The sequence below is a fragment of the Carcharodon carcharias genome, assembly GCF_017639515.1.
Source record: "Carcharodon carcharias isolate sCarCar2 chromosome 38 unlocalized genomic scaffold, sCarCar2.pri SUPER_38_unloc_8, whole genome shotgun sequence".
Classification (NCBI taxonomy): Eukaryota; Metazoa; Chordata; class Chondrichthyes; order Lamniformes; family Lamnidae; genus Carcharodon; species Carcharodon carcharias.
The window spans coordinates 458,881-483,572 of NW_024470812.1; the positions used below are offsets into that span (position 1 = coordinate 458,881).

The window sequence follows — 24,692 nt, forward strand, 5'->3', positions numbered from 1 at the left end:
GTTGGGTTGGGCTGGAGTGAGTTAGGTTGGGCTGTGTTGGGTTGGGTTGCGATGTGTTGTGCTGGGCTGGGTTGTGTTGGGTTGGGGTGAGTTGGGTTGGGTTGGAGTGAGTTGGGTTAGGCTGTGTTGGGTTGGGTTGCGGTGGGTTGGGTTGGGCTGGGCTGGGTTGGGTTGGGTTGGGGTGAGTTGAGTTGGTCTGTGTTGGGTTGGGTTGCGGTGTGTTGGGCTGGGCTGGGTTGTGTTGGGTTGGGGTGAGTTGGGTTGGGTTGGGCTGGAGTGAGTTAGGTTGGGCTGTGTTGGGTTGGGTTGCGATGTGTTGTGCTGGGCTGGGTTGGGTTGGGTTGGGGTGAGTTGGGTTGGTCTGTGTTGGGTTGGGTTGCGGTGTGTTGTGCTGGGCTGGGTTGTGTTGGGTTGGGGTGAGCTGGGTTAGTTTTGGTTGGGTTGGGCTGTGTTGGGTTGGGCTGTGTTGGGTTGGGTTGCGGTGGGTTGGGCTGGGCTGGGTTGGGTTTGGTTGGGGTGAGTTGGGTTGGGGTGGGCTGGGTTGGGGTGAGTTGGGTTGGGTTGGGCTGAGTTGGGTTGGGCTGGGTTGGGCTGAGTTGGGTTGGGCTGGATTGGGTTGGGTTGGGGTGAGTTGGGCTGGATTGGGTTGGGCTGAGTTGGGTTGGGTTGGGCTGGGTTGGGCTGAGTTGGGTTGGGCTGGATTGGGTTGGGTTGGGCTGGATTGGGTTGGGCTGAGTTGGGTTGGGCTGGGTTGGGTTGGGCTGAGTTGAGTTGGGCTGGGTTGGGCTGGGTTGGGTTGGGCTGGGTTGGGTTGGGCTGGGTTGGGTTGGGCTGGGTTGGGTTGAGTTGTTTTGGGTTGGGCTGGGTTGGGTGGGGCTGAGTTGGGCTGAGTTGGGTTGGGCTGGGCTGGGATGGGCTGGGCTGGGCTGGGTTGGGCTGAGGTGGGCTGGGTTGGGCTGAGGTGGGCTGGGTTGGGTTGGGTTGGGCTGGGTTGGGCTGGATTGGGTTGGGCTGAGTTGGGTTGGGTTGAGTTGTTTTGGGTTGGGCTGGGTTGGGTGGGGCTGGGTTGGGTTGAGTTGTTTTGGGTTGGGCTGGGTTGGGTGGGGCTGGGTTGGGCTGGGGTGGGCTGGGCTGGGGTGGGCTGGGCTGGGCTGGGTTGGGCTGGGTTGGGCTGGGGTGGGTTGGGCTGTGTTGGGCTAGGTTGGGCTGGGTTGGGCTGGGTTGGGCTGGGTTGGGCTGGGGTGGGTTGGGTTGGGCTGGGCTAGGTTGGGCTGGGCTGGGGTGGGTTGGGCTGTGTTGGGTTGGGCTGGGTTGGGTTGGGCTGGGGTGGGATGGGCTGGGGTGTGTTGGGTTGGGCTGGGGTGTGTTGGGTTGGGCTGGGGTGGGTTGAGTTGGGTTGGGCTGGAGTGGGTTGGGTTGGGCTGGGGTGGGTTGGGCTAGGGTGGGTTGGGTTGGGTTGGGCTGGGGTGGGTTGGGTTGGGCTGGGGTGGGTTGGGCTGTGTTGGGTTGGGCTGGGCTGGGGTGGGTTGGGTTGGGCTGGGGTGTGTTGGGGTTTGGTTGGGTTGGGTTGGGTTGGATTGGGCTGGGTTTGGTTGGGCTGGGGTGGGTTGGGCTGGGTTGGGTTGGGCTGGGTTGGGCTGGGTTGGGTTGGGTTGGGCTGGGCTGGGTTGGGTTGGGTTGGGTTGGGCTGGGTTGGGCTGGGGTGGGTTGGGTTGGGCTGGGTTGGGTTGTGTTGGGCTGGGGTGTGTTGGGGTGGGTTGGGTTGGGTTGGGCTGGGTTGGGTTGGGCTGGGTTGGGCTGCGTTGGGTTGGGCTGGGTTGGGTTGGGCTGGGTTGGGTTGGGCTGGGTTGGGCTGGGTTGGGTTGGGCTGTGTTGGGTTGGGCTGGGTTGGGCTGGGTTGGGTTGGATTGGGCTGGGTTTGGTTGGGCTGGGGTGGGTTGGGCTGGGTTGGGTTGGGCTGGGTTGGGCTGGGTTGGGTTGGGTTGGGCTGGGCTGGGTTTGGTTGGGTTGGGTTGGGCTGGGTTGGGCTGGGGTGGGTTGGGTTGGGCTGGGTTGGGTTGTGTTGGGCTGGGGTGTGTTGGGGTGGGTTGGGTTGAGTTGGGTTGGGCTGGGTTGGGCTGGGTTGGGCTGGGTTGGGCTGCGTTGGGTTGGGCTGGGCTGGGTTGGGTTGGGCTGGGTTGGGTTGGGTTGGGCTGTGTTGGGTTGGGCTGGGTTGGGCTGGGTTGGGCTGGGTTGGGTTGTGTTGGGTTGGGGTGGGTTGGGTTGGGCTGGGTTGGGCTGGGTTGGGCTGGGGTGGGTTGGGCTGGGGTGGGTTGGGTTGGGGTGAGTTGGGCTGGGGTGGGTTGGGTTGGGCTGAGTTGGGTTGGGCTGGGGTGGGTTGGGCTGGGTTGGGTTGGGTTGGGCTGGGTTGGGTTGTGGTGGGTTGGGTTGGGCTGGGCTGGGTTGGGCTGGGGTGGGTTGGGTTGGGCTGGGTTGGGTTGGGTTGGGTTGGGCTGGGTTGGGTTGGGCTGGGGTGGGTTGGGCTGTGTTGGGCTGTGTTGGGCTGTGTTGGGCTGGGTTGGGCTGGGTTGGGCTGGGGTGGGTTGGGTTGGGCTGGGCTGGGTTGGGCTGGGCTGGGGTGGGTTGGGCTGGGGTGGGTTGGGCTGTGTTGGGTTGGGCTGGGTTGGGTTGGGCTGTGGTGGGATGGGCTGGGGTGTGTTGGGTTGGGCTGGGGTGTGTTGGGTTGGGCTGGGGTGGGTTGAGTTGGGTTGGGCTGGAGTGGGTTGGGTTGGGCTGGGGTGGGTTGGGCTAGGGTGGGTTGGGTTGGGTTGGGCTGGGGTGGGTTGGGTTGGGCTGGGGTGGGTTGGGCTGGGGTGGGTTGGGCTGGGCTGGGGTGGGTTGGGTTGGGCTGGGGTGTGTTGGGGTTTGGTTGGGTTGGGTTGGGTTGGATTGGGCTGGGTTTGGTTGGGCTGGGGTGGGTTGGGCTGGGTTGGGTTGGGCTGGGTTGGGCTGGGTTGGGCTGGGTTGGGTTGGGCTGGGCTGGGCTGGGTTGGGTTGGGTTGGGTTGGGTTGGGCTGGGTTGGGCTGGGTTGGGCTGGGGTGGGTTGGGTTGGGCTGGGTTGGGTTGTGTTGGGCTGGGGTGTGTTGGGGTGGGTTGGGTTGGGTTGGGCTGGGTTGGGTTGGGTTGGGTTGGGTTGGGCTGGGTTGGGCTGCGTTGGGTTGGGCTGGGTTGGGTTGGGCTGGGTTGGGTTGGGCTGGGTTGGGCTGGGTTGGGTTGGGTTGGGCTGGGTTGGGTTGGGCTGGGTTGGGCTGGGTTGGGTTGGATTGGGCTGGGTTGGGTTGGGCTGGGGTGGGTTGGGCTGGGTTGGGTTGGGCTGGGTTGGGCTGGGTTGGGCTGGGCTGGGTTTGGTTGGGTTGGGTTGGGCTGGGTTGGGCTGGGTTGGGTTGTGTTGGGCTGGGGTGTGTTGGGGTGGGTTGGGTTGAGTTGGGTTGGGCTGGGTTGGGCTGGGTTGGGCTGCGTTGGGTTGGGCTGGGTTGGGTTGGGTTGGGCTGTGTTGGGTTGGGCTGGGTTGGGCTGGGTTGGGTTGTGTTGGGTTGGGGTGGGTTGGGTTGGGCTGGGTTGGGCTGGGTTGGGCTGGGTTGGGCTGGGTTGGGTTGGGTTGGGCTGGGTTGGGCTGGGGTGGGTTGGGCTGGGGTGGGTTGGGTTGGGGTGAGTTGGGCTGGGGTGGGTTGGGTTGGGCTGAGTTGGGTTGGGCTGGGGTGGGTTGGGCTGGGCTGGGTTGGGTTGGGCTGGGTTGGGTTGTGGTGGGTTGGGCTGGGGTGGGTTGGGTTGGTTTGGGCTGGGTTGGGTTGGGTTGGGCTGGGTTGGGTTGGGTTGGGCTGGGTTGGGTTGGGCTGGGTTGGGCTGGGGTGGGTTGGGCTGGGGTGGGTTGGGCTGGGTTGGGTTGGGGTGAGTTGGGTTGGGCTGGGGTGGGTTGGGCTGGGGTGGGTTGGGTTGGGTTGGGCTGGGTTGGGTTGGGGTGGGTTGGGGTGAGTTGGGTTGGGCTGGGGTGGGTTGGGTTGGGTTGGGGCGGGTTGGGTTGGGCTGGGTTGGGTTGTGGTGGGTTGGGCTGGGGTGGGTTGGGTTGGGCTGGGTTGGGTTGGGTTGGGTTGGGCTGGGGTGGGTTGGATTGGGCTGGGTTGGTTTGGGTTGGGCTGGGTTGGGCTGGGCTGGGTTGGGTTGGGTTGGGCTGGGTTGGGTTGGGCTGGGTTGGGCTGGGGTGGGTTGGGCTGGGGTGGGTTGGGCTGGGGTGGGTTGGGCTGGGGTGGGTTGGGTTGGGGTGGGTTGGGTTGGGCTGGGGTGGGTTGGGTTGGATTGGGCTGTGGTGGGCTGGGGTGGGTTGGGGTGGGTTGGGTTGGGCTGGGTTGGGCTGGGTTGGGCTGGGTTGGGCTGGGCTGGGTTTGGTTGGGTTGGGTTGGGCTGGGTTGGGCTGGGGTGGGTTGGGTTGGGCTGGGTTGGGTTGTGTTGGGCTGGGGTGTGTTGGGGTGGGTTGGGTTGAGTTGGGTTGGGCTGGGTTGGGCTGGGTTGGGCTGGGTTGGGCTGCGTTGGGTTGGGCTGGGCTGGGTTGGGTTGGGCTGGGTTGGGTTGGGTTGGGCTGTGTTGGGTTGGGCTGGGTTGGGCTGGGTTGGGTTGTGTTGGGTTGGGGTGGGTTGGGTTGGGTTGGGCTGGGTTGGGCTGGGTTGGGCTGGGGTGGGTTGGGCTGGGGTGGGTTGGGTTGGGGTGAGTTGAGCTGGGGTGGGTTGGGTTGGGCTGAGTTGGGTTGGGCTGGGGTGGGTTGGGCTGGGTTGGGTTGGGTTGGGCTGGGTTGGGTTGTGGTGGGTTGGGTTGGGCTGGGCTGGGTTGGGCTGGGGTGGGTTGGGTTGGGTTGGGTTGGGTTGGGCTGGGTTGGGTTGGGTTGGGCTGGGTTGGGTTGGGCTGGGTTGGGCTGGGGTGGGTTGGGCTGTGTTGGGCTGTGTTGGGCTGGGTTGGGCTGGGTTGGGCTGGGTTGGGCTGGGGTGGGTTGGGTTGGGCTGGGCTGGGTTGGGCTGGGCTGGGGTGGGTTGGGCTGGGGTGGGTTGGGCTGTGTTGGGTTGGGCTGGGTTGGGTTGGGCTGTGGTGGGATGGGCTGGGGTGTGTTGGGTTGGGCTGGGGTGTGTTGGGTTGGGCTGGGGTGGGTTGAGTTGGGTTGGGCTGGAGTGGGTTGGGTTGGGCTGGGGTGGGTTGGGCTAGGGTGGGTTGGGTTGGGTTGGGCTGGGGTGGGTTGGGTTGGGCTGGGGTGGGTTGGGCTGGGGTGGGTTGGGCTGGGCTGGGGTGGGTTGGGTTGGGCTGGGGTGTGTTGGGGTTTGGTTGGGTTGGGTTGGGTTGGATTGGGCTGGGTTTGGTTGGGCTGGGGTGGGTTGGGCTGGGTTGGGCTGGGTTGGGCTGGGTTGGGCTGGGTTGGGTTGGGCTGGGCTGGGCTGGGTTGGGTTGGGTTGGGTTGGGCTGGGTTGGGCTGGGGTGGGTTGGGTTGGGCTGGGTTGGGTTGTGTTGGGCTGGGGTGTGTTGGGGTGGGTTGGGTTGGGTTGGGCTGGGTTGGGTTGGGTTGGGTTGGGCTGGGTTGGGCTGCGTTGGGTTGGGCTGCGTTGGGTTGGGCTGGGTTGGGTTGGGCTGGGTTGGGCTGGGTTGGGTTGGGCTGGGTTGGGTTGGGCTGGGTTGGGCTGGGTTGGGTTGGATTGGGCTGGGTTGGGTTGGGCTGGGGTGGGTTGGGCTGGGTTGGGTTGGGCTGGGTTGGGCTGGGTTGGGTTGGGTTGGGCTGGGCTGGGTTTGGTTGGGTTGGGTTGGGCTGGGTTGGGCTGGGGTGGGTTGGGTTGGGCTGGGTTGGGTTGTGTTGGGCTGGGGTGTGTTGGGGTGGGTTGGGTTGAGTTGGGTTGGGCTGGGTTGGGCTGGGTTGGGCTGCGTTGGGTTGGGCTGGGTTGGGTTGGGTTGGGCTGTGTTGGGTTGGGCTGGGTTGGGCTGGGTTGGGCTGGGTTGGGTTGTGTTGGGTTGGGGTGGGTTGGGTTGGGCTGGGTTGGGCTGGGTTGGGCTGGGTTGGGCTGGGTTGGGCTGGGTTGGGTTGGGTTGGGCTGGGTTGGGCTGGGGTGGGTTGGGCTGGGGTGGGTTGGGTTGGGGTGAGTTGGGCTGGGGTGGGTTGGGTTGGGCTGAGTTGGGTTGGGCTGGGGTGGGTTGGGCTGGGCTGGGTTGGGTTGGGCTGGGTTGGGTTGTGGTGGGTTGGGCTGGGGTGGGTTGGGTTGGGTTGGGTTGGGTTGGGTTGGGCTGGGTTGGGTTGGGTTGGGCTGGGTTGGGTTGGGCTGGGTTGGGCTGGGGTGGGTTGGGCTGGGGTGGGTTGGGCTGGGTTGGGTTGGGGTGAGTTGGGTTGGGCTGGGGTGGGTTGGGCTGGGGTGGGTTGGGTTGGGCTGGGGTGGGTTGGGTTGGGTTGGGCTGTGGTGGGCTGGGGTGGGTTGGGTTGGGCTGGGTTGGGCTGGGTTGGGCTGGGTTGGGTTGGGGTGGGTTGGGGTGAGTTGGGTTGGGTTGGGTTGGGCTGGGGTGGGTTGGGTTGGGTTGGGGCGGGTTGGGTTGGGCTGGGTTGGGTTGGGTCGGGTTGGGCTGGGGTGGGTCGGGTTGGGCTGGGGTGGGTCGGGCTGGGCTGGGTTGGGTCGGGCTGGGGTGGGTTGGGTCGGGGTGGGTTGGGCTGGGTCGGGCTGGGTTGGGTTGGGTCGGGCTGGGGTGGGTTGGGTCGGGGTGAGTTGGGTTGGGCTGGGGTGGGTTGGGGTGAGTTGGGTTGGGGTGGGTTGGGGTGGGTTGGGCTGGGTTGGGCTGGGGTGGGGTGAGCGATGCTCACAGAAGGACCCGGGCAGGAGGGAGACCTCCCTGCCGGGCATCCGCCCCCCACCCCGTCACCCACACACCCTCCTCCAATGGTACTGTGGCCAACCCGCGGCCTACGCGGGCCACTCAGCCTGTCATGCCCATGCCAGCCGTCCCTCGCTGGGAGGCTGAGGAAGTTGGGCCTGCATCCTCCAGAGTTTCAAAGAACGAGAGGCGACCTCATTGAGGTTCTACACGGCTCTCTGAAGGGGGAGTTAGACGGTGTAGACCCGGCTGTGGGGAATTGAGAACACATGGTGGTCGGGGGTGGGGGGGGCTGTGGGCGCAGACTTACGATGGAGGGATCGGCCATCTTGGACTGGGCCGAGGAGAGATTTCTTCACTCGGAGGGTGCGGAATCTTTGGAATTCTCCCCCTGGAAGGCTCGTGTCCATCCCCGAGTATGTCAGAGGCTGGGATCGGGAGATTTTCAGTCTCGCGGGGAATCAAGGGGTGCGGGGAGCGGGCGGGAGTGTGAAGTTGAAGTAGACACCAAGTTATACTAACGAAGGAGCCTCATGACTGCCTCCTCAGTGAGGGATGGATAACCTTGCAAGCGTCCGAAAAGATTGACAGAGATTTAAACGCCATTGGTGCCCCCATTCTTCAAAACAAGCGTCCAATGTCAGGATGGAGTTCGAATCGAGGGAACGAGGAGGAAACTGTTCCCAGGAGGGAGGGGAAACCAGAGGGACACGGATCGGAGGTGATTGGGATAAGAACCAGAGTTGAGGGGGGGTGTGTGTTGTGTGTGTGTGGGGGGGTTGCGGAGATGGGGACAGGGTTTGTGGGACCCAGCGAGTTATGATCTGGAAGGTGCTGCCTGAAAGGTCGGTGGAAGCAGATTCAGTGGGAACACTCAGAATGGGGGCATTGGAGAAACACTGGAAGGGGAAAAATTCACAGGGCGATGGGGGGGGTGGGGAGGGAGAGCAGGAGGAGGGAGTGGGATCGATTGGATAGCTCTACCAGAGAGCCAGCACGGGGGGAGATGAGCAGAATGGCCTCCTCCTGTACCAGACAGGCCATCAAGTTGGTTTCGCCACTCAATTAGAGATGGAAGTGCAATCGTAAGCCCAATCCCTAGATACTGCGTCACCTGCAGGGAATTCCAAAAGATATCTATCTTTCATGAGATGAGGGCATCTCTGTCCGGGCCTAGCGTTTATTGCCTATCCCTGATTGCCCCTTGAGAAGGTGCTGGGTGAGCCGCCATCTTGAGCCGTTGCAGTCCCCGTGTGGTGTAGGTACACCCACGGCGCTGTTAGGGAGGGAGTTCCAGGATTTTGTCCCTGTGGTGTAGGTACACCCACAGCGCTGTTAGGGAGGGAGTTCTAGGATTTGGACCCAGCGACAGTGAAGGAACGGCCGATATATTTCCAAGTCAGGATGGTGAGGGGCTCAGAGGGGACCTTCCAGGTGGTGGTGTTCCCCATGTGTCTGCTGCCTTTGTCCTTCTAGATGGTAGAGGTCGTGGGTTTGGGCGGCGCTGTCAAAGGAGCCTTGGTGAGTTGCTGCAGTGCATCTTGTAGATGGTACACACACTGCTGCTACTGTGCGTCGGTGGTGGAGGGAGTGAATGTTTGTGGATGGGGGGCCGATCAAGTGGAGCTGCTTTGTCCTGGATGATGTCGAGCTTCTTGAGTGTTGTGGGAGCTGCTCTCATCCAGGCAAGTGGGGAGTGTCCCATCACACTCCTGACTTGTGCCTTGTAGATGGTAGATAGACTCCCTCTACAAACCATACCCACCACCACCAGAAGAAACAGCTTTGATCAATCTAATCTAATGATCCTATCAATGTGCCCGTCAAACACTCCCAGGACAGGTACAGCACGGGGTTAGATACAGAGTAAATCTCCCTCTACACTGTCCCCATCAAGCACACCCAGGACAGGTACAGCACGGGGTTAGATACAGAGCAAGGCTCCCTCTACAGCATCCCCATCAAACACTCCCAGGACAGGTACAGCACGGGGTTAGATACAGAGTAAAGCTCCCTCTACAGCATCCCCATCAAACACTCCCAGGACAGGAACAGCACGGGGTTAGATACAGAGTAAATCTCCTTCTACACTGTCCCCATCAAACACTCCCAGGACAGGAACAGCACAGGGTTAGATACAGAGTAAAGCTCCCTCTACACTGTCCCCATCAAACACTCCCAGGACAGGTACAGCACGGGGTTAGATACAGAGTAAATCTCCCTCTACAGCATCCCCATCAAACACTCCCAGGACAGGAACAGCATGGGGTTAGATACAGAATAAATCTCCTGCTACACTGTCCCCATCAAACACTCCCAGGACAGGAACAGCACGGGGTTAGATACAGAGTAAATCTCCCTCTTCACTGTCCCCATCAAACACTCCCAGGACAGGTACAGCACGGGGTTAGATACAGAGTAAATCTCCCTCTACACCGTCCCCATCAAACACTCCCTGCACAGGTACCACACGAGGTTAAATTCCTTCCCTGTACAGCTGCCGTGTGGAGTGGTGGAGTGGGAGGTAGCTGTGGACAGCTCTGCGTACACCCTGACCCACTTGACAGGGAATTCCCTTCTGTAGGAAGCTGGGAAATTCCCGGCTGCTTCACCTTCCGCTTGGGCACCTGGAGGTCTGACAGGCAAAGAACTCCTTCCTCATACCAGGCACCTGGGCCCAATTTATGACCTGAAACTTCCCCATCCCCTGCTCTGCTCTTCTAGTAAGGAAGATAAAGCACTTAAACTTCGGAATTTGCAGATCGGGAGGAGTACATTCAGCCCATCGACTCCACACCAGCCACGAAAACTGTGGTCCAGACTTCTCCCCCTCACTGTCCCTCGGCCCAGACCCCCATCGATTCTCGGGCATCAAGCCCATATCGAAGTACTTCTAAAAAAAAGTTTTAAATGCATGTGGCAAACTTTTCTGAGAGGAAAGTTGGATTTTATTGTCCTTTCTGTGAGGAAAGTTGGATTTTATTCCTTTTTCTGTGAGGAAAGTTGGATTTTATTGTCATTTCTGTGAGGAAAGTTGGAGTTTATTGTCCTTTCTGAGAGGAAAGTTGGATTTTATTGTCATTTCTGTGAGGAAAGTTGGATTTTATTCCTTTTTCTGTGAGGAAAGTTGGATTTTATTGTCATTTCTGTGAGGAAAGTTGGAGTTTATTGTCCTTTCTGAGAGGAAAGTTGGATTTTATTGTCATTTCTGTGAGGAAAGTTGGATTTTATTCCTTTTTCTGTGAGGAAAGTTGGATTTTATTGTCCTTTCTGTGAGAAGGTTGGATTTTATTGCCCTTTCTCTGAATAAAGTTGGATTTTATTGTCCTTTCTGTGAGGAAAGTTGGATTTTATTGTCCTTTCTGTGAGGAAAGTTGGATTTTATTGCCCTTTCTGTGAGTAAAGTTGGATTTTATTGCCCTTTCGGTGAGTAAAGTTGGATTTTATTGCCCTTTCTGTGAGGAAAGTTGGATTTTATTGTCATTTCTATGAGGAAACTTGGGTTTTATTGTCCTTTCTGTGAGGAAAGTTGGATTTTCTTGTCCTTTCTGTGAGGAAAGTTAGATTTTATTCTCCTTTCTGTGAGGAAAGTTGGATTTTCTTGTCCTTTCTGGAAGGAAAGTTGGATTTTCTTGTCCTTTCTGTGAGGAAAGTTGGATTTTCTTGTCCTTTCTGGAAGTAATGCTGAATTTTTTGCCCATTCTGGAATACTGAATTTGCACTTGTAAAAATGTGATGAGTAAAGTATGATTTTGAAAAAAAAATCCTATGCTTGAGGCAGACTAAGGTAAGTATCCCGCCTCGCTCCCTAACCACTTGATCTACCTGTCCTGCCCGCTCCTGGGACCTGCGGACATGGTCTCTGTGTTCCCTCTCTCCCTCTTCAGCACCAGGATCCGACAATCGATGGTGTATTTCCAGAAGTCACGGAGCTGAAGTGTTAACTCTGTCTCTCCCTCTGTCTCTCCCTCTCTCTGAAGAGGCTGCCAGACCTGTTGAGGGTTCAATTTCAGATTCCCAGCCTGCGCTCCTGTCACTGATGTTTAACTGGTTTGTTCCTGGTGCCAGCAATTGTCCAATTTAATAGTCTTGACGAAATTCTGCTCACCACCCTCTTGTTTTAAAAAAAAATAAAATAGAACTGAATGAAAAGGAAGGTGATGACAGCTAAGCCTCTTTGAATTCGCCTCAATCCCTTCGTCCTTCCTCCAGAGAGAGCCGACCGGGAAATCAGCCAAACTCGGTCACTGAGAGCTCCGGTTCCTTCCAAGAATCTCCCCAAGTGTCGGGCTGTGTGCCAGGGAAATGTCCCCTGCAGTTCATCGAGGGTGGGAGGAAGTGCCCTGACATTAATGGTGTGTGTGTGAGTGTTTGTGTGTGTGTGTGTGTGTGTGAGAGAGAGAGAGAGAGAGGGGGTGGCGAAAGGAGCTGCCAGTTGACAACCTGCCAATCTGAGGAATGCAGAGAGGCGGATCAGAGCAGGGTGGAGAGAGAGGTGAGAGCTTCCTACCCGAGCCCTATAAATACCCAGAGAGATCCAGGCAGAGTCAGACAGCGAGAGGAGGAGCGAGGCTGACTGAAGCCTGTGAACACACACAGCCACACAGAGGCAGGGTTTACACCGATGTATCGCAGAATGTCTCCCACGCTGAGTGAGTACGCATGTGCGTCTGTCAATACGCAGTAACTTTCTGACCCACCTTGGCAAATTCTCTTTCCCTCCATCCCCATCTTTTATTTTCTCCATCTCTCCATCTGTCCCTGTCTCTCTCTCTCTGCCCCTCTCTCTGTCTCAATCTCTCTCTCTCTTTCGCTCTGCCTCACTCTATCTCTCTCTCTGTCTTGCTTTACCTCTCTCTCCGTCCTGCTCTGTCTATCTCTCTGTATCACGCTATCTCTCTCTTATATCTCTCTCTGTCTTGCTTTACCTCTCTCTCTCTCTGTCCTGCTCTGCCGATCTCTCTGTGTCGCACTATCTTTCTCTTATATCTCTCTCTCTGTCTCTCTTATATCTCTCTCCCTGTCTCTCTTATATCTCTCTCTGTCTCTCTCTCTGTCTCTCTCTCTCCGTCTCTCTCTGTCTCTCTCTCTGTCTCTCTCTCTCCGTCTCTCTCTGTCTCTCTCTCTGTCTATCTCTGCCTCTCTCTCTCCGTCTCTCTGTCTGTCCCTCTCTCTGTGCCTCTCTCTCTCTTTCTCTCTCTCCCACTCTCTCTGTCTCTCTCTCTCCGTCTCTCTCTTTCTGTCTGTCCCTCTCTCTGTGCCTCTCTCTCTCTCTTTCTCCCTCTTCCTCTCTGTCTCTCTCCCTCTGTCTTTCTCTCTCTGTCTGTCTGTCTGTCTCTCTCTCTATATATATATATCTTTCTATCTCCCTCTCTCTGCACGTTCACTCTCTACCCCCCCCCCCCTCTCTTTCTCTCTATCTATCTCTCTTTCAGGTTTCTTTCTCTCCATCCCTCCATCCCATCTCTTCTTCTCTCTGTCTGTCCCTCACACTCTCTCTCCTATGGGGTGTGTGTGTGTGTGTGTCTCACCCCGCTTTCCACCTCTCTCTCTGTTCCTCCCTCTCTCTGTCTCCTTGCCTCCAGTTGTGTTTCTGCCTCTCAACCCCTCCTTCTGTCTCCCTTGCTGTTGGAGTGAGAGGAAGGAAAGTGTCAGTGATAGAGACAGACAGAGAGCGAGGGAGAGAGAAGGGACCATGAGAGAAAGTACGAGAGTGAGATAGACAGATACATGAGGGATAGAAAGAGATCAAGGCAGAGTTGGGGGGCATGGTGCAGCGAGACAGAGAGAGAAAGAGTGTGAGACAGGGAAAGTGACAGAGAAATCAGAGAGAGGACAGAGGAAGAGAGAGAGAGAGACAGACACAGAGAGGAAGAGAGAGAGAGACAGACACAGAGAGGGAGAGAGAGAAAGAGAGAGACAGACAAGGAAATAGAGAGACACAAGAGAGGCAGACAGCAAGAGACAGAAAGAGAAAAAGCGTGAGAGAGAGAGACAGAGAGAAAGAGATAGACAGAGAGAAAGAGAAACAGGGAGAGAGGGAGGGAGAGAGAACAGAGAGAGAGAGAAACAGACCCACGAGAGAGACAGAGAGAGAGTGAAAGGGACAGAAAGAGACAGAGATAGAGACAGAGATAGAGACAGAGATAGAGACAGAGATAGAGACAGAGATAGAGACAGAGATAGAGACAGAGAGACACAGAGAGAGAGTGAGAGGGACAGAAAGAGAGAGGGACAGAAAGAGAGAGAGACAGAGAGATAGAGACAGAGAGATAGAGACAGAGAGAGAGAGAGACACAGAGAGAGAGAGAGACACAGAGAGAGAGTGAGAGGGACAGAAAGAGAGAGAGAGACACAGAGAGAGAGACACAGAGAGAGACAGAGACAGAGAGAGACAGAGACAGAGAGACACAGACAGAGAGAGAGACAGAAACAGGGAGACAGGAGAGAGATAGAGACAGAGAGATAGAGACAGAGAGACACAGAGAGAGAGAGAGACACAGAGAGAGAGTAAGAGGGACAGAAAGAGAGAGAGAGACACAGAGAGAGAGTGAGAGGAACAGAAAGAGAGAGAGACACAGAGAGAGAGACAGAGACAGAGAGACACAGACAGAGAGAGAGAGACAGAAACAGGGAGACAGGAGAGAGAGAGAGACAGAGAGAGAGAGACAGAGAGAGAGAGACAGAGAGAGAGACAGAGAGAGAGACAGAGAGAGAGAGAGACAGAGAGAGAGACAGAGAGAGAGACAGAGAGAGAGAGACAGGAGAGAGAGAGACAGGAGAGAGAGAGACAGGAGAGAGAGAGACAGGAGAGAGAGAGACACAGAGAGAGAGAGAGGGATAGAAAGAGAGAGAGAGAGAGACAGAGAGAGAGAGAGAGATAGAGACAGAGAGAGGGAAACGGAAAGAGGCAGAGAGAGATGGCGGAGAGAGACAGTGAGCGAGAGACACATAGAGAGAGTGAGAGGGACAGAAAGAGAGAGAGAGAGCCTGGGGAAGAGAGAGACAGGGAGAGGGGGAGAGGCACAGAGAGGGAGAGAGAGATTCCGTGGATTCCTGTCAGTGTGTGAGTATTGATGAGGACACTATGTCCTCGACTGGTGCTTCTCGTTTTGACGCACTCTCTCTCTCTCTCTCTTTCGCACTGTGCAGTGAATCTTTGTGTCGTGTTCCTGCTGCTGACTGGAGGCCAGGAATCAGCGCCAGTGGAGGCTGAGAGTCTCCTCGAGGAGCTCTGTGACTACGTGAGGATGCTCCACGACAAGACCCAGGGCCTGCTGGACACATACGTGAGTACCTCAGCAGCGTGAGGAGCAGACAGGCCCAGCAAACGGTGGACTCTCCGTCAGGTTGTAACATCCCCACCCACTGCAGACAAGAACCCACCCCAGTGCCATCTCCTGGGGGCGAGAGGGGAGGCCCAGAGTCTCTAGTGAGCCAGCCTTTGGCCTACAGCAAGGTGACGTCAACTGAAGCCTGAAGTTCAACTCGGGCTTGACATCAACCGAAGGCTGAGGCCTACCCCAGCTCATGGCCTCAACTCAAGCCTGAGAACCTCCGACAGTGCGGCTCTCCCTCAGCACTGACCCTCCGACAGTGCGGCGCTCCCTCAGCACTGACCCTCCGACAGTGCGGCGCTCCCTCAGCACTGACCCTCCGACAGTGCGGCTCTCCCTCAGCACTGACCCTCCGACAGTGCGGCTCTCCCTCAGTACTGACCCTCCGACAGTGCAGCGCTCCCTCAGCACTGACCCTCCGACAGTGCGGCTCTCCCTCAGCACTGACCCACAGTGCGGCTCTCCCTCAGCACTGACCCTCCCACAGTGCGGCGCTCCCTCAGTACTGACCCTCCGACATTGCGGCTCTCCCTCAGTACTGACCCTCTGACAGTGCGGCTCCCTCAGTACTGACCCTCCGACAGTGCGGCTCTCCCTCAGTACTGACCCTCCGACAGTGCGGCTCTCCCTCAGCACTGACCCTCCGACAGTGCGGCTCTCCCTCAGTACTGACCCTCCGACAGTGCGGCACTCCCTCAGTACTGACCCTCCGACAGTGCGGCTCTCCCTCAGTACTGACCCTCCGACAGTGCGGCTCTCCCTCAGCACCTGACCCTCCGACAGTGCGGCTCTCCCTCAGTACTGACCCTCCGACAGTGCGGCTCTCCCTCAGTACTGACCCTCCGACAGTGCGGCTCTCCCTCAGTACTGACCCTCCGACAGTGCGGCACTCCCTCAGTACTGACCCTCCGACAGTGCGGCGCTCCCTCAGTACTGACCCTCTGACAGTGCGGCTCTCCCTCAGTACTGACCCTCCGACAGTGCGGCTCTCCCTCAGTACTGACCCTCCGACAGTGCGGCACTCCCTCAGTACTGACCCTTCGACAGTGCGGCGCTCCCTCAGTACTGACCCTCTGACAGTGCGGCGCTCCCTCAGTACTGACCCTCCGACAGTGCGGCTCTCCCTCAGCACTGACCCTCCGACAGTGCGGCTCTCCCTCAGCACTGACCCTCCGACAGTGCGGCTCTCCCTCAGTACTGACCCTCCGACAGTGCGGCTCTCCCTCAGTACTGACCCTCCGACAGTGCGGCTCTCCCTCAGCACTGACCCTCTGACAGTGCTGCTCTCCCTCAGTACTGACCCTCCGACAGTGCGGCTCTCCCTCAGCACTGACCCTCCGACAGTGCGGCTATCCCTCAGTACTGACCCTCCGACAGTGCGGCACTCCCTCAGTACTGACCCTCCCACAGTGCGGCGCTCCCTCAGTACTGACCCTCCCACAGTGCGGCGCTCCCTCAGTACTGGCCCTCCGACAGTGCGGCGCTCCCTTATCACTGACCGTCCGAAAGTGCAGCTCTCCCTCAGTGCTGACCCTCCGACAGTGCGGCTCTCCCTCAGCACAGACCCTCCGACAGTGCGGCTCTCCCTCAGTACTGACCATCCGAAAATGCTGCTCTCGCTCAGTACTGACCCTCCGACAGTGCGGCTCTCCCTCAGTACTGACCCTCCGACAGTGCGGCTCTCCCTCAGCACTGACCCTCCGACAGTGCGGCTCTCCCTCAGTACTGACCCTCTGACAGTGCTGCTCTCCCTCAGTACTGACCCTCCGACAGTGCGGCTCTCCCTCAGCACTGACCCTCTGACAGTGCGGCTCTCCCTCAGTACTGACCCTCCGACAGTGCGGCACTCCCTCAGTACTGACCCTCCGACAGTGCGGCGCTCCCTCAGTACTGACCCTCCGACAGTGCGGCTCTCCCTCAGCACTGACCCTCTGACAGTGCGGCGCTCCCTCAGCACTGATCCTCCGATGCTGTGGGATGGGAGGGTCAGATTCGGCCGGAGTTCCTCTGCGCAGTGGGTCTGAAGTGCCACTCTTTCTTTTTCAGCTGCTCTGCCAGGGCTCTCCTTTCAACGGGAGCGACTTTTCCACCGAGGGCCTGTGGCTCAACGGCCTGCCCAGGGCCTCCATCCCTTACCGAGCCTGGAGGAACATGACAGACGGGCAGCGCTTGCTGGAAAACCACCAGGCCTACTCCATCTTCCAGGAGTACCTGCAGCTCCTCCTGGACGACCAGCGAGAGCTCAGCCCCAACCAGACCGCCCTCCTCCGCCTCCTAACTGAGCTCCATGATGACCTCACACCGCTGCTGCGGCGGCTGACTGCCGCCCTCTCTGTCTTCCACCAGGCGAGGCCCTCCCCAGTCGAAGATCCCCTCCGGTCCCTGGACGTGCCAGTGCCCTTCCAGAGGAGGCTGCGGGGGTACCTGATCCTTCGGGAGTACCGACTCTGGCTCACGCGCTCCCAGAGGTCCTTAGCTGTCATGATGAGCAAGACCCCTCGGGTCCAGTAAACGCCACATCCCTCTCCTGGATTCCTGCCCTCCCTAATACACATCCCAGTTCCCTCACATCCCCTGATCTTCAGGTGCTGGTTGCTCTCCGATTCCCTTCTCCCTGCCCACTCCTCACATCGTCAATCAAGGAACGAACATAGTGTAACAGAGACTATCAAAGCTGCGAAAGGGGTACACATGCCTGCTTTTATTTATTATTTGTGCATGGGATGTGGGCGTAGCTGGCTATCCCATCCCTAACAGCCCCTTGTTCAGAGGGCATTTAAGAGTCAACCACATGGCTGTGGGTCTGGAGACATGTGTAGGCCAGACCAGGTAAGGATGGCCAATTTCCTGGCCTGAAGGACATCCATGAACTAGATGGGTTTTTAACAACAATGAACCAGATGGGGTTTTTTAACAATGAACCAGATGGGTTTTTTTTAACAATGAACCAGATGGGGTTTTTTTAACAATGAACCAGATGGAGTTTTTTTTAACAACAATGAACCAGATGGGTTTTTTTTAACAACAATGAACCAGATGGGTTTTTTTTACAACAATGAACCAGATGGGTTTTTTTACAATGAACCAGATGGGGTTTTTTTTTACAACAATGAACCAGATGGGGTTTTTTTTTACAACAATGAACCAGATGGGGTTTTTTTTTTTACAACAATGAACCAGATGGGTTTTTTTACAACAATGAACCAGATGGGTTTTTTACAACAATGAACCAGATGGGTTTTTTACAACAATGAACCAGATGGGTTTTTTTTTTAAAACAATGAACCAGATGGGTTTTTTTACAACAATGAACCAGATGGGTTTTTTTACAACAATGAACCAGATGGGTTTTTTTAAAACATTGAACCAGATGGGGTTTTTTTTTACAGCAATGAACCAGATGAGTTTTTTTTAATAACAATGAACCAGATGGGTTTGTTACAACAATGAACCAGATGGGTTTGTTACAACAATGAACCAGCGGCGTTTTTTAACAACAATGAACCAGTGGGGTTTTTTTAACAACAGTGAACCAGATGGGTTTGTCACAACAGTCAGCAATGGTTTCATGGTCATTATAAGACTTTTTAATTGAAGATTTTTAATCAAATTCAAATTCCATCATCTGGCGTGAGGGGGATTCGAGCCCGGGTCCCCTACTCGACCAGCGACATGACAAAACCGCTACCGCTTCACCTCCCCGTGGTGTATATATATTTCACTGTACTTAGGAATGTTTGTGAATAAATATTACCAGAGTGTTTTATACCGACTTGGAGTCCAATGTGTCAGTTTGTGCGAGTTAGAAAGGTGAGAGTGGAAGAGGTGTAATTTCTGTGTGCGTGTGTCTGTGTGGCCAGGAGCTTTGCCCGTATCGGGTGGGCTCGGTGGAGGGTGCCGGAACGCGGTTTCACCGCCCAGGGTCCGACGCGCGCTCAGCGCTGCCTGTGTGGGGTGGGGGAGGGGGGCTGCTCTCGGGGAAAGCTCCCTGACCACGGAGCTTCCTCAGCGGAAACGAAGATTTTTAAGAACGAACAATAAAGAATTTTAAACGGTTAAAAAGACCATGTCCCCCTCAAGTGGCTCTGTCCCACCAGGGAGAAGTTGTTGTTGGTGAAACGTTAAGGCTTATCTGATGTTTAATTGCTGCGGGGGAACATCGTCCCACACACCCCCCCACCACCCCCCCCCACCCCCCAACCCTCCAGTGGATGAGGGTTCCTGAAAACTCCACCGGTCGCTTGGGCTTTTGGCCTCCTTGCCCGCCAGTTGTAAGGTTGGACGGGCAGCACAAAATTACATTCAATTCTTCCTTTAATGGACTTAATCGGCCTTTGCGTTATGTGTGTGTGTGTGTGTGTGTGTGTGTGTGTGAGTGTGCATCTGTATGTGTCTGTGTGTGTGTGTGTGTGTGTGCATCTGTGTGTGTGTGTGTGCATCTGTGTGTGTGTGTGTGTGTGTGTGCATCTGTATGTGTCTGTGTCTGTGTGTGTGTGTGCATCTGTGTGTGTGTGTGTGTGTGTGTGTGCATCTGTATGTGTCTGTGTCTGTGTGTGCATCTGTGTGTGTGTGAGTGTGTGTGTGCATCTGTGTGTGTGAACGTGTGAGTGTGAGTGTGTGTTTGCGTCTGTGAGTGTGTGTGTGCATCTGTGTTTGCGTGTCTGTGCAAGTGTGTGCGTGTGTGTGTGTGTGTGCGCATGTGGGTCTGTGAGTGTATGTGTCTGTGAATGTGTGTGTCTGTCAGTGTGTCTCTGTGAGTGTGTCTGTGTGTGTGTGTGTCTGTGAGTGTGTGCGCGCGTGTGTGTGTGTGTGAGTGTTTGTGAGTGTGTCTGTGTCTGGGAGTGTGTGTGTGTGAGCGTGTCTGTGTATTTGCCTGTGTGTCTATGCATGTGGGTGTGTCTGTGAGTGTGTGTCTGTATGTGTGTATCTGTATGTGTGTGTCTGTGAACGTGTGTGTGTCTGTGAACGTGTGTGTGTGCCTGTGTGTGTGTGTGTGTGTGTGTCTGTGAACGTGTGTGTGTGCCTGTGTGTGTCTGTGAATGTGTGTGTGTGTGTGTGTGTGTCTGTGAACATGAGTGTGTGTGTGTCTGTGAACGTGAGTGTGTCTGTGAGTGTGTCTGTGAGTGTGTCTGTGAGTGTGTCTGTGAGTGTGTCTGTGAGTGTGTCTGTAAATGTGAGTGTGTCTGTGAGTGTGTCTGTGTGTGTGTCTGTAAATGTGAGTGTGTCTGTGAGTGTGTCTGTGAGTGTGTCTGTGAGTGTGTCTGTGAGTGTGTCTGTGAGTGCTTCTGTGTACGTGACCTTTGACCATAAACCGAACTAGACTAGCCATATAACTGCAAATATATATATACTGCAAATAACTCACCTCCTGACTCCCCAAAGCCTGTCCACCATCTACAAGGCACCAGTCAGGAGTGTGATGGGACACTCCCCACTTGCCTGGATGGGTGCAGCTCCCACAACACTCAAGAAGCTCGACACCATCCAGGACAAACAGCCCGGCTTGATCAGCCCCCCATCCACAAACATTCACTCCCCCCACCACCGACGCACAGGGGCAGCAGTGTGTGTACCATCTACAAGATGCACTGCAGCAACTCACCAAGGCTTCTTCGACAGCGCCGCCCAAACTCACCACCTCTCCCATCTAGAAGGACGAGGGCAGCAGACACATGGGGAACACCCACCAACTGGAAGTTCCCCTCCGAGCCCCTCACCATCCCGACTTGGAAATATATCAGCCGTTCCTTCACTGTCGTTGGGTCCAAATCCTGGGAACTCCCTCCCGAACAGCGCCGTGGGTGTACCTACACCACACGGACAAAACCCTGGAACTCCCTCCCTAACAGCGCCGTGGGTGTATCTACACCACACGGACAATATCCTGGAACTCCCTCCCTAACAGCGCCGTGGGTGTCCCTACACCACACGGGGACTGCAGCGGCTCAAGAAGGCGGCTCACCCACCACCTTCTCAAGGGGGCAATTAGGGATGGGCAATGAATGTTGGGCCTGGACAGAGACGTCCAAATACTGAGATTGAAAAAACAACAGTGGAGCAATGGGAATTTGGGAATGCAAAAGAAGCCAAAATTGGATGGAGAACAGGGGGTTGTAGGGGTTGGAGGAGGTTATGGAGATAGGGAGGAGTGTAGGGGCTGGAGGAGGTTACAGAGATAGGGAGTGTTGCAGGGGCTGGAGGAGGTTACGGGGATAGGGAGAGGTGTAGGGATTGGAGGAGGTTACAGAGATAGGGAGGGGTGTAGGGGCAGGAGGACGTTACAGAGATAGGGAGGGGTGAACAGGCTGGGGGAGGTTACAGAGATAGGGAGGGATGTAGGGAGCTGGCGGATGTTACAGTAATAGGGAGTGTTGTAGGGGCTGGAGGAGGTTACAGAGATAGGGAGGGGTGTAAGGGCTGGAGCAGGTTATAGGGATAGGGAGTGTTGTAGGGGCTGGAGGATGTTACAGAGACATCGAGTGGTGTAGGGGCTGGAGGAGTTTACAGGGATAGGGAGGGGTGTAGGAGCTGGAGGAGGTTCCAGAGATAGGGAGGGGTGTAGGGGCTGGAGGAGGTTACAGAGATAGGGAGAGGTGTAGGGGCTGGAGGAGGTTACAGAGATAGGGAGGGTTGCAAGGGCTGGAGGAGGTTACAGAGATAGGGAGGGGTGTAGGGGCTGGAGGAGGTTACAGAGATAGGGAGGGTGTAGGGGCTGGAGGAGGTTACAGAGAGAGGGAGGGGTGTAGGGGCTGGAGGAGATTACAGAGATAGGGAGGGGTGTAGGGGCTAGAACATGTTACAGAGATAGGGAGGGTTGTAGGGGTTGCAGGAGGTTACAGAGATAGGGAGGGTTGTAGCAGCTGGAGGGGGTTACAGAGATAGGGAGGGTTGTAGGTGTGGATGGAGGTTACAGAGATAGGGAGGGTTGTATGGGCTGGAGGAGGTTACAGAGATAGGGAGGGGTGTAGGGGCTGGAGGGGGTTACAGAGATAGGGAGGGGTGTAAAGGCTGGAGGAGGTTACAGAGATAGGGAGGGGGTTGTAGGGTTTGGAGGAGGTTACAGAGATAGGGAGGGTGTAGGGGCTGGAGGAGTTTACAGAGATAGGGGGGTGCAGGGTCTGGAGGAGGTTACAGAGATAGGGAGGGTTGTAGGGGCTGGAGGAGGTTAGAGAGATAAGGAGTGTTGTAGGGGCTGGAGGAGGTTACAGAGATGGGGAGGGATGTAGGGAGCTGGAGGATGTTACAGTAATAGGGAGGGTTGTAGGGTCTGGAGGAGGTTACAGAGATAGGGAGGGGTGTAGCAGCTGCAGGAGGTTACAGAGATAGGGAGGGGTGTAGGTGTGGATGGAGGTTACAGAGATAGGGAGGGTTGTATGGGCTGGAGGAGGTTACAGAGATAGGGAGGGGTGTAGGGGCTGGAGGGGGTTACAGAGATAGGGAGGGGTGTAAAGGCTGGAGGAGGTTACAGAGATAGGGAGGGGGTTGTAGGGTTTGGAGGAGGTTACAGAGATAGGGAGGGTGTAGGGGCTGGAGGAGTTTACAGAGATAGGGGGGTGCAGGGTCTGGAGGAGGTTACAGAGATAGGGAGGGTTGTAGGGGCTGGAGGAGGTTAGAGAGATAAGGAGTGTTGTAGGGGCTGGAGGAGGTTACAGAGATAGGGAGGGATGTAGGGAGCTGGAGGATGTTACAGTAATAGGGAGGGTTGTAGGGTCTGGAGGAGGTTACAGAGATAGGGAGGGGTGTAGCAGCTGCAGGAGGTTACAGAGATAGGGAGGGGTGTAGGGGCTGGAGGAGGTTACAGGGATAGGGAGGGGTGTAAGGACTGGAGGAGCTTGCAGTGATAGGGAGGGTTGTAGGGGCTGGAGGAGGTTACAGAGATAGGGAGGGGTGTAGGGGCTGGAGGAGGTTACAGAGATAGGGAGAGGTGTAGGGGTTGGAGGAGGTTACAGAGATAGGGAGTGTTGTAGGGGCTGGAGGAGGTTACAGAGATAGGGAGGGGTGTAGGTGCTGGAGGAGGTTACAGAGATAGGGAGGGGTGTATGTGCTGGAGTAGATACAGAGATAGGGAGGGGTGTAGGGTCTGGAGGATGTTAGAGAGATAGGGAGGGGTGTTGTGTCTGGAGGCGCTTACAGAGCTAGGGAAGGGTGCAGTGGCTGCAGGTGGTTATAGAGATAGGGAGGGGTGTAGGGGCCAGAGCAGGTTACAGGGATAGGGAGGGAGGTAGGGGCTGGAGGATGTTACAGTGATAGGGAGGGTTGTAGGGTCTGGAGGAGGTTACAGAGATAGGGAGTGTGTAGGGGCTGGAGGAGGTTACAGAGATAGGGAGGGTTGTAGGGGCTGGAGGATGTTACAGAGATAGGGAGGGTTGTAGGGGCTGGAGGAGGTTACAGAGATAGGGTGGGGTCTAGGGGCTGGGGGAGGCTACAGAGATAGGGAGGGGTGTATGGTCTGGAGGAGGTTACAGAGATAGGGAGGTGTGTAGGGGCTGGAGGAGGTTACAGAGATAGGGAGGGATGTAGGGGCTGGAGGGGGTTACAGAGATAGGGAGGGGGTTGTAGGCGTAGGAGGAGGTTACAGAGATAGGGAGGGGTGTAGGGGCTGGAGGAGGTTACAGAGACATCGAGTGGTGTAGGGGCTGGAGGAAGTTGCAGGAATAGGGAGGGTTGTGTAGGGGTTGGAGGAGGTTACAGAGATAGGGAGGGGTGTAGGGGCTGCACGAGGTTACAGAGATAGGGAGGGGTGTAGGGTCTGGAGGAGGTTACAGAGATAGGGAGGGGTGTAGGGGGTGCAGGAGTTTACAGAGTTACGTAGGGGTGTACGAGCTGGAGGAGGTAACAGAGATAGGGAGGGGTGTAGGTGCTGGAAGAGGTTACAGAGATCTGGAAGCGTATAGGGGCTGGAGGATGTTACAGTGATAGGGAGGGTTGTAATTTCTGGAGTAGGTTACAGAGATAGGGAGGGTTGCAGGGGCTGGAGGACGTTACTGAGATAGGGAGGGTTGTACGGGCTGGAGGATGTTACAGAGATAAGGAGGGGTGTAGGGGCTGGAGGATGTTACAGAGATAGGGAGGGGTGTAGGGGCTGGTGGAGGTTACAGAGTTAGGGAGGGGTGTAGGGGGCTGGAGGCGGTAACAGAGATAAGGAGGGGTGTAGGGTCTGGAGGATGTTACAGAGATAGGGAGGGGTGTAGGGGCTGGAGGAGGTTACAGAGTTAGGGAGTGGTGTAGGGGGCTGGAGGCGGTAACAGAGATAGGGAGGGGTGTAGGGACTGGATGATGTTACAGAGATAGGGAGGGGTGTAGGGGCTGGAGGAGGTTACAGAGAGAGGTAGGTCTGGGGGAGGTTACAGAGATAGAGAGGTTTGTAGGGGCTCTAGGAGGTTAAAAAGATAGGGATGGGTGTTTGGGGCTGGAGGATGTTACAGAGATAGGGAGGGGTGTAGGTTCTGGAGTAGGTTACAGAGATAGAGAGGTTTGGAGGGGATCTAGGAGGTTACAAAGATAGGGAGGGGTGTTGGGGTTGGTGGATGTTACAGAGATAGGGAGGGGTATAGGCACTGGAGGAATTTACAGAGATAGGGAGGGTTGTAGCGGTTGGAGGAGGTTACAGAGATAGGGAGGGTTGTAGGGGTTGGTGAAGGTTACAGAGATAGGGAGGGGTGTAGGGGCTGGAGGAGGATATAGAGATAGGGAGGGGTGTAGAGGCTGGAGGAGGTTACAGAGATAGGGAGGGTTGTAGTGGCTGGGGGCATTTACAGAGATAGGGAGGGGTGTAGGGCTGGAGGAGGTTACAGAGATAGGGAGGGCTATAGGGGATGGAGGAGGTTACAGAGATAGGGAGGGGTGTAGGGTCTGGAGGAGGTTACAGAGATAGGGAGGGGTGTAGGGGCTGCAGGTGTTTACAGACGTAGGGAGGGGTGTAAGGGCTGGAGGAGATTACAGAGATAGGGAAGGGTGTAGAGGCTGGATGAGGTTACAGAGATAGGGAGTGGTGTAGGTGCTGCAGGAGGTTGCAGAGATCTGGAGGGGTGTAGGGGCTGGAGGAGGTTACCGAGATAGGGAGGTGTGTAGGGACTGGAGGAGGTTACAGAGATAGGGAGGTGTGTAGGGGCTGGAGGAGGTTACAGAGATAGGGAGGGTTGTCGGTGCTGGAGTAGGTTACAGAGATAGGGAGGGGTGTAGGGGCTGGAGGAGGTTACAGAGATAGGGAGGGTTTTAGGGGCTGGGCGAGGTTACAGAGATAGGGAGGGGTGTTGGGTCTGGAGGCGGTTACAGAGATAGGGAGGGTTGTAGGAGCTGGAGGATGTTACAGAGATAGGGAGCGGTGTAGGGGCTGGAGGAGGTTACAGAGATAGGGAGGTGTGTAGGGGATGGAGGAGGTTACAGAGATAGGGAGGGGTGTAGGGGGCTGGAGGAGGTTACAGAGATAGGGAGGGGTGTAGGGACTGGAGCAGGTTACAGAGATAGGGAGGGATGTAGCGGCTGGAGGA

At 56.7% G+C, this 24,692-nt stretch overlaps 1 protein-coding gene across 1 annotated transcript; it reads left to right on the top strand.

Moving 5' to 3' along the window:
* Positions 1-11,362: 11,362 nt before the first annotated feature.
* On the top strand, positions 11,363-17,191 carry LOC121274846 (cardiotrophin-2-like). The gene is made up of 3 exons (XM_041182217.1): positions 11,363-11,517; positions 14,018-14,154; positions 16,249-17,191. The coding sequence occupies exons 1-3, from the start codon at positions 11,490-11,492 to the stop codon at positions 16,711-16,713; spliced, it is 630 nt and encodes a 209-aa protein (XP_041038151.1). The 5' UTR covers positions 11,363-11,489; the 3' UTR covers positions 16,714-17,191.
* The last annotated feature ends 7,501 nt before the right edge of the window (positions 17,192-24,692 follow it).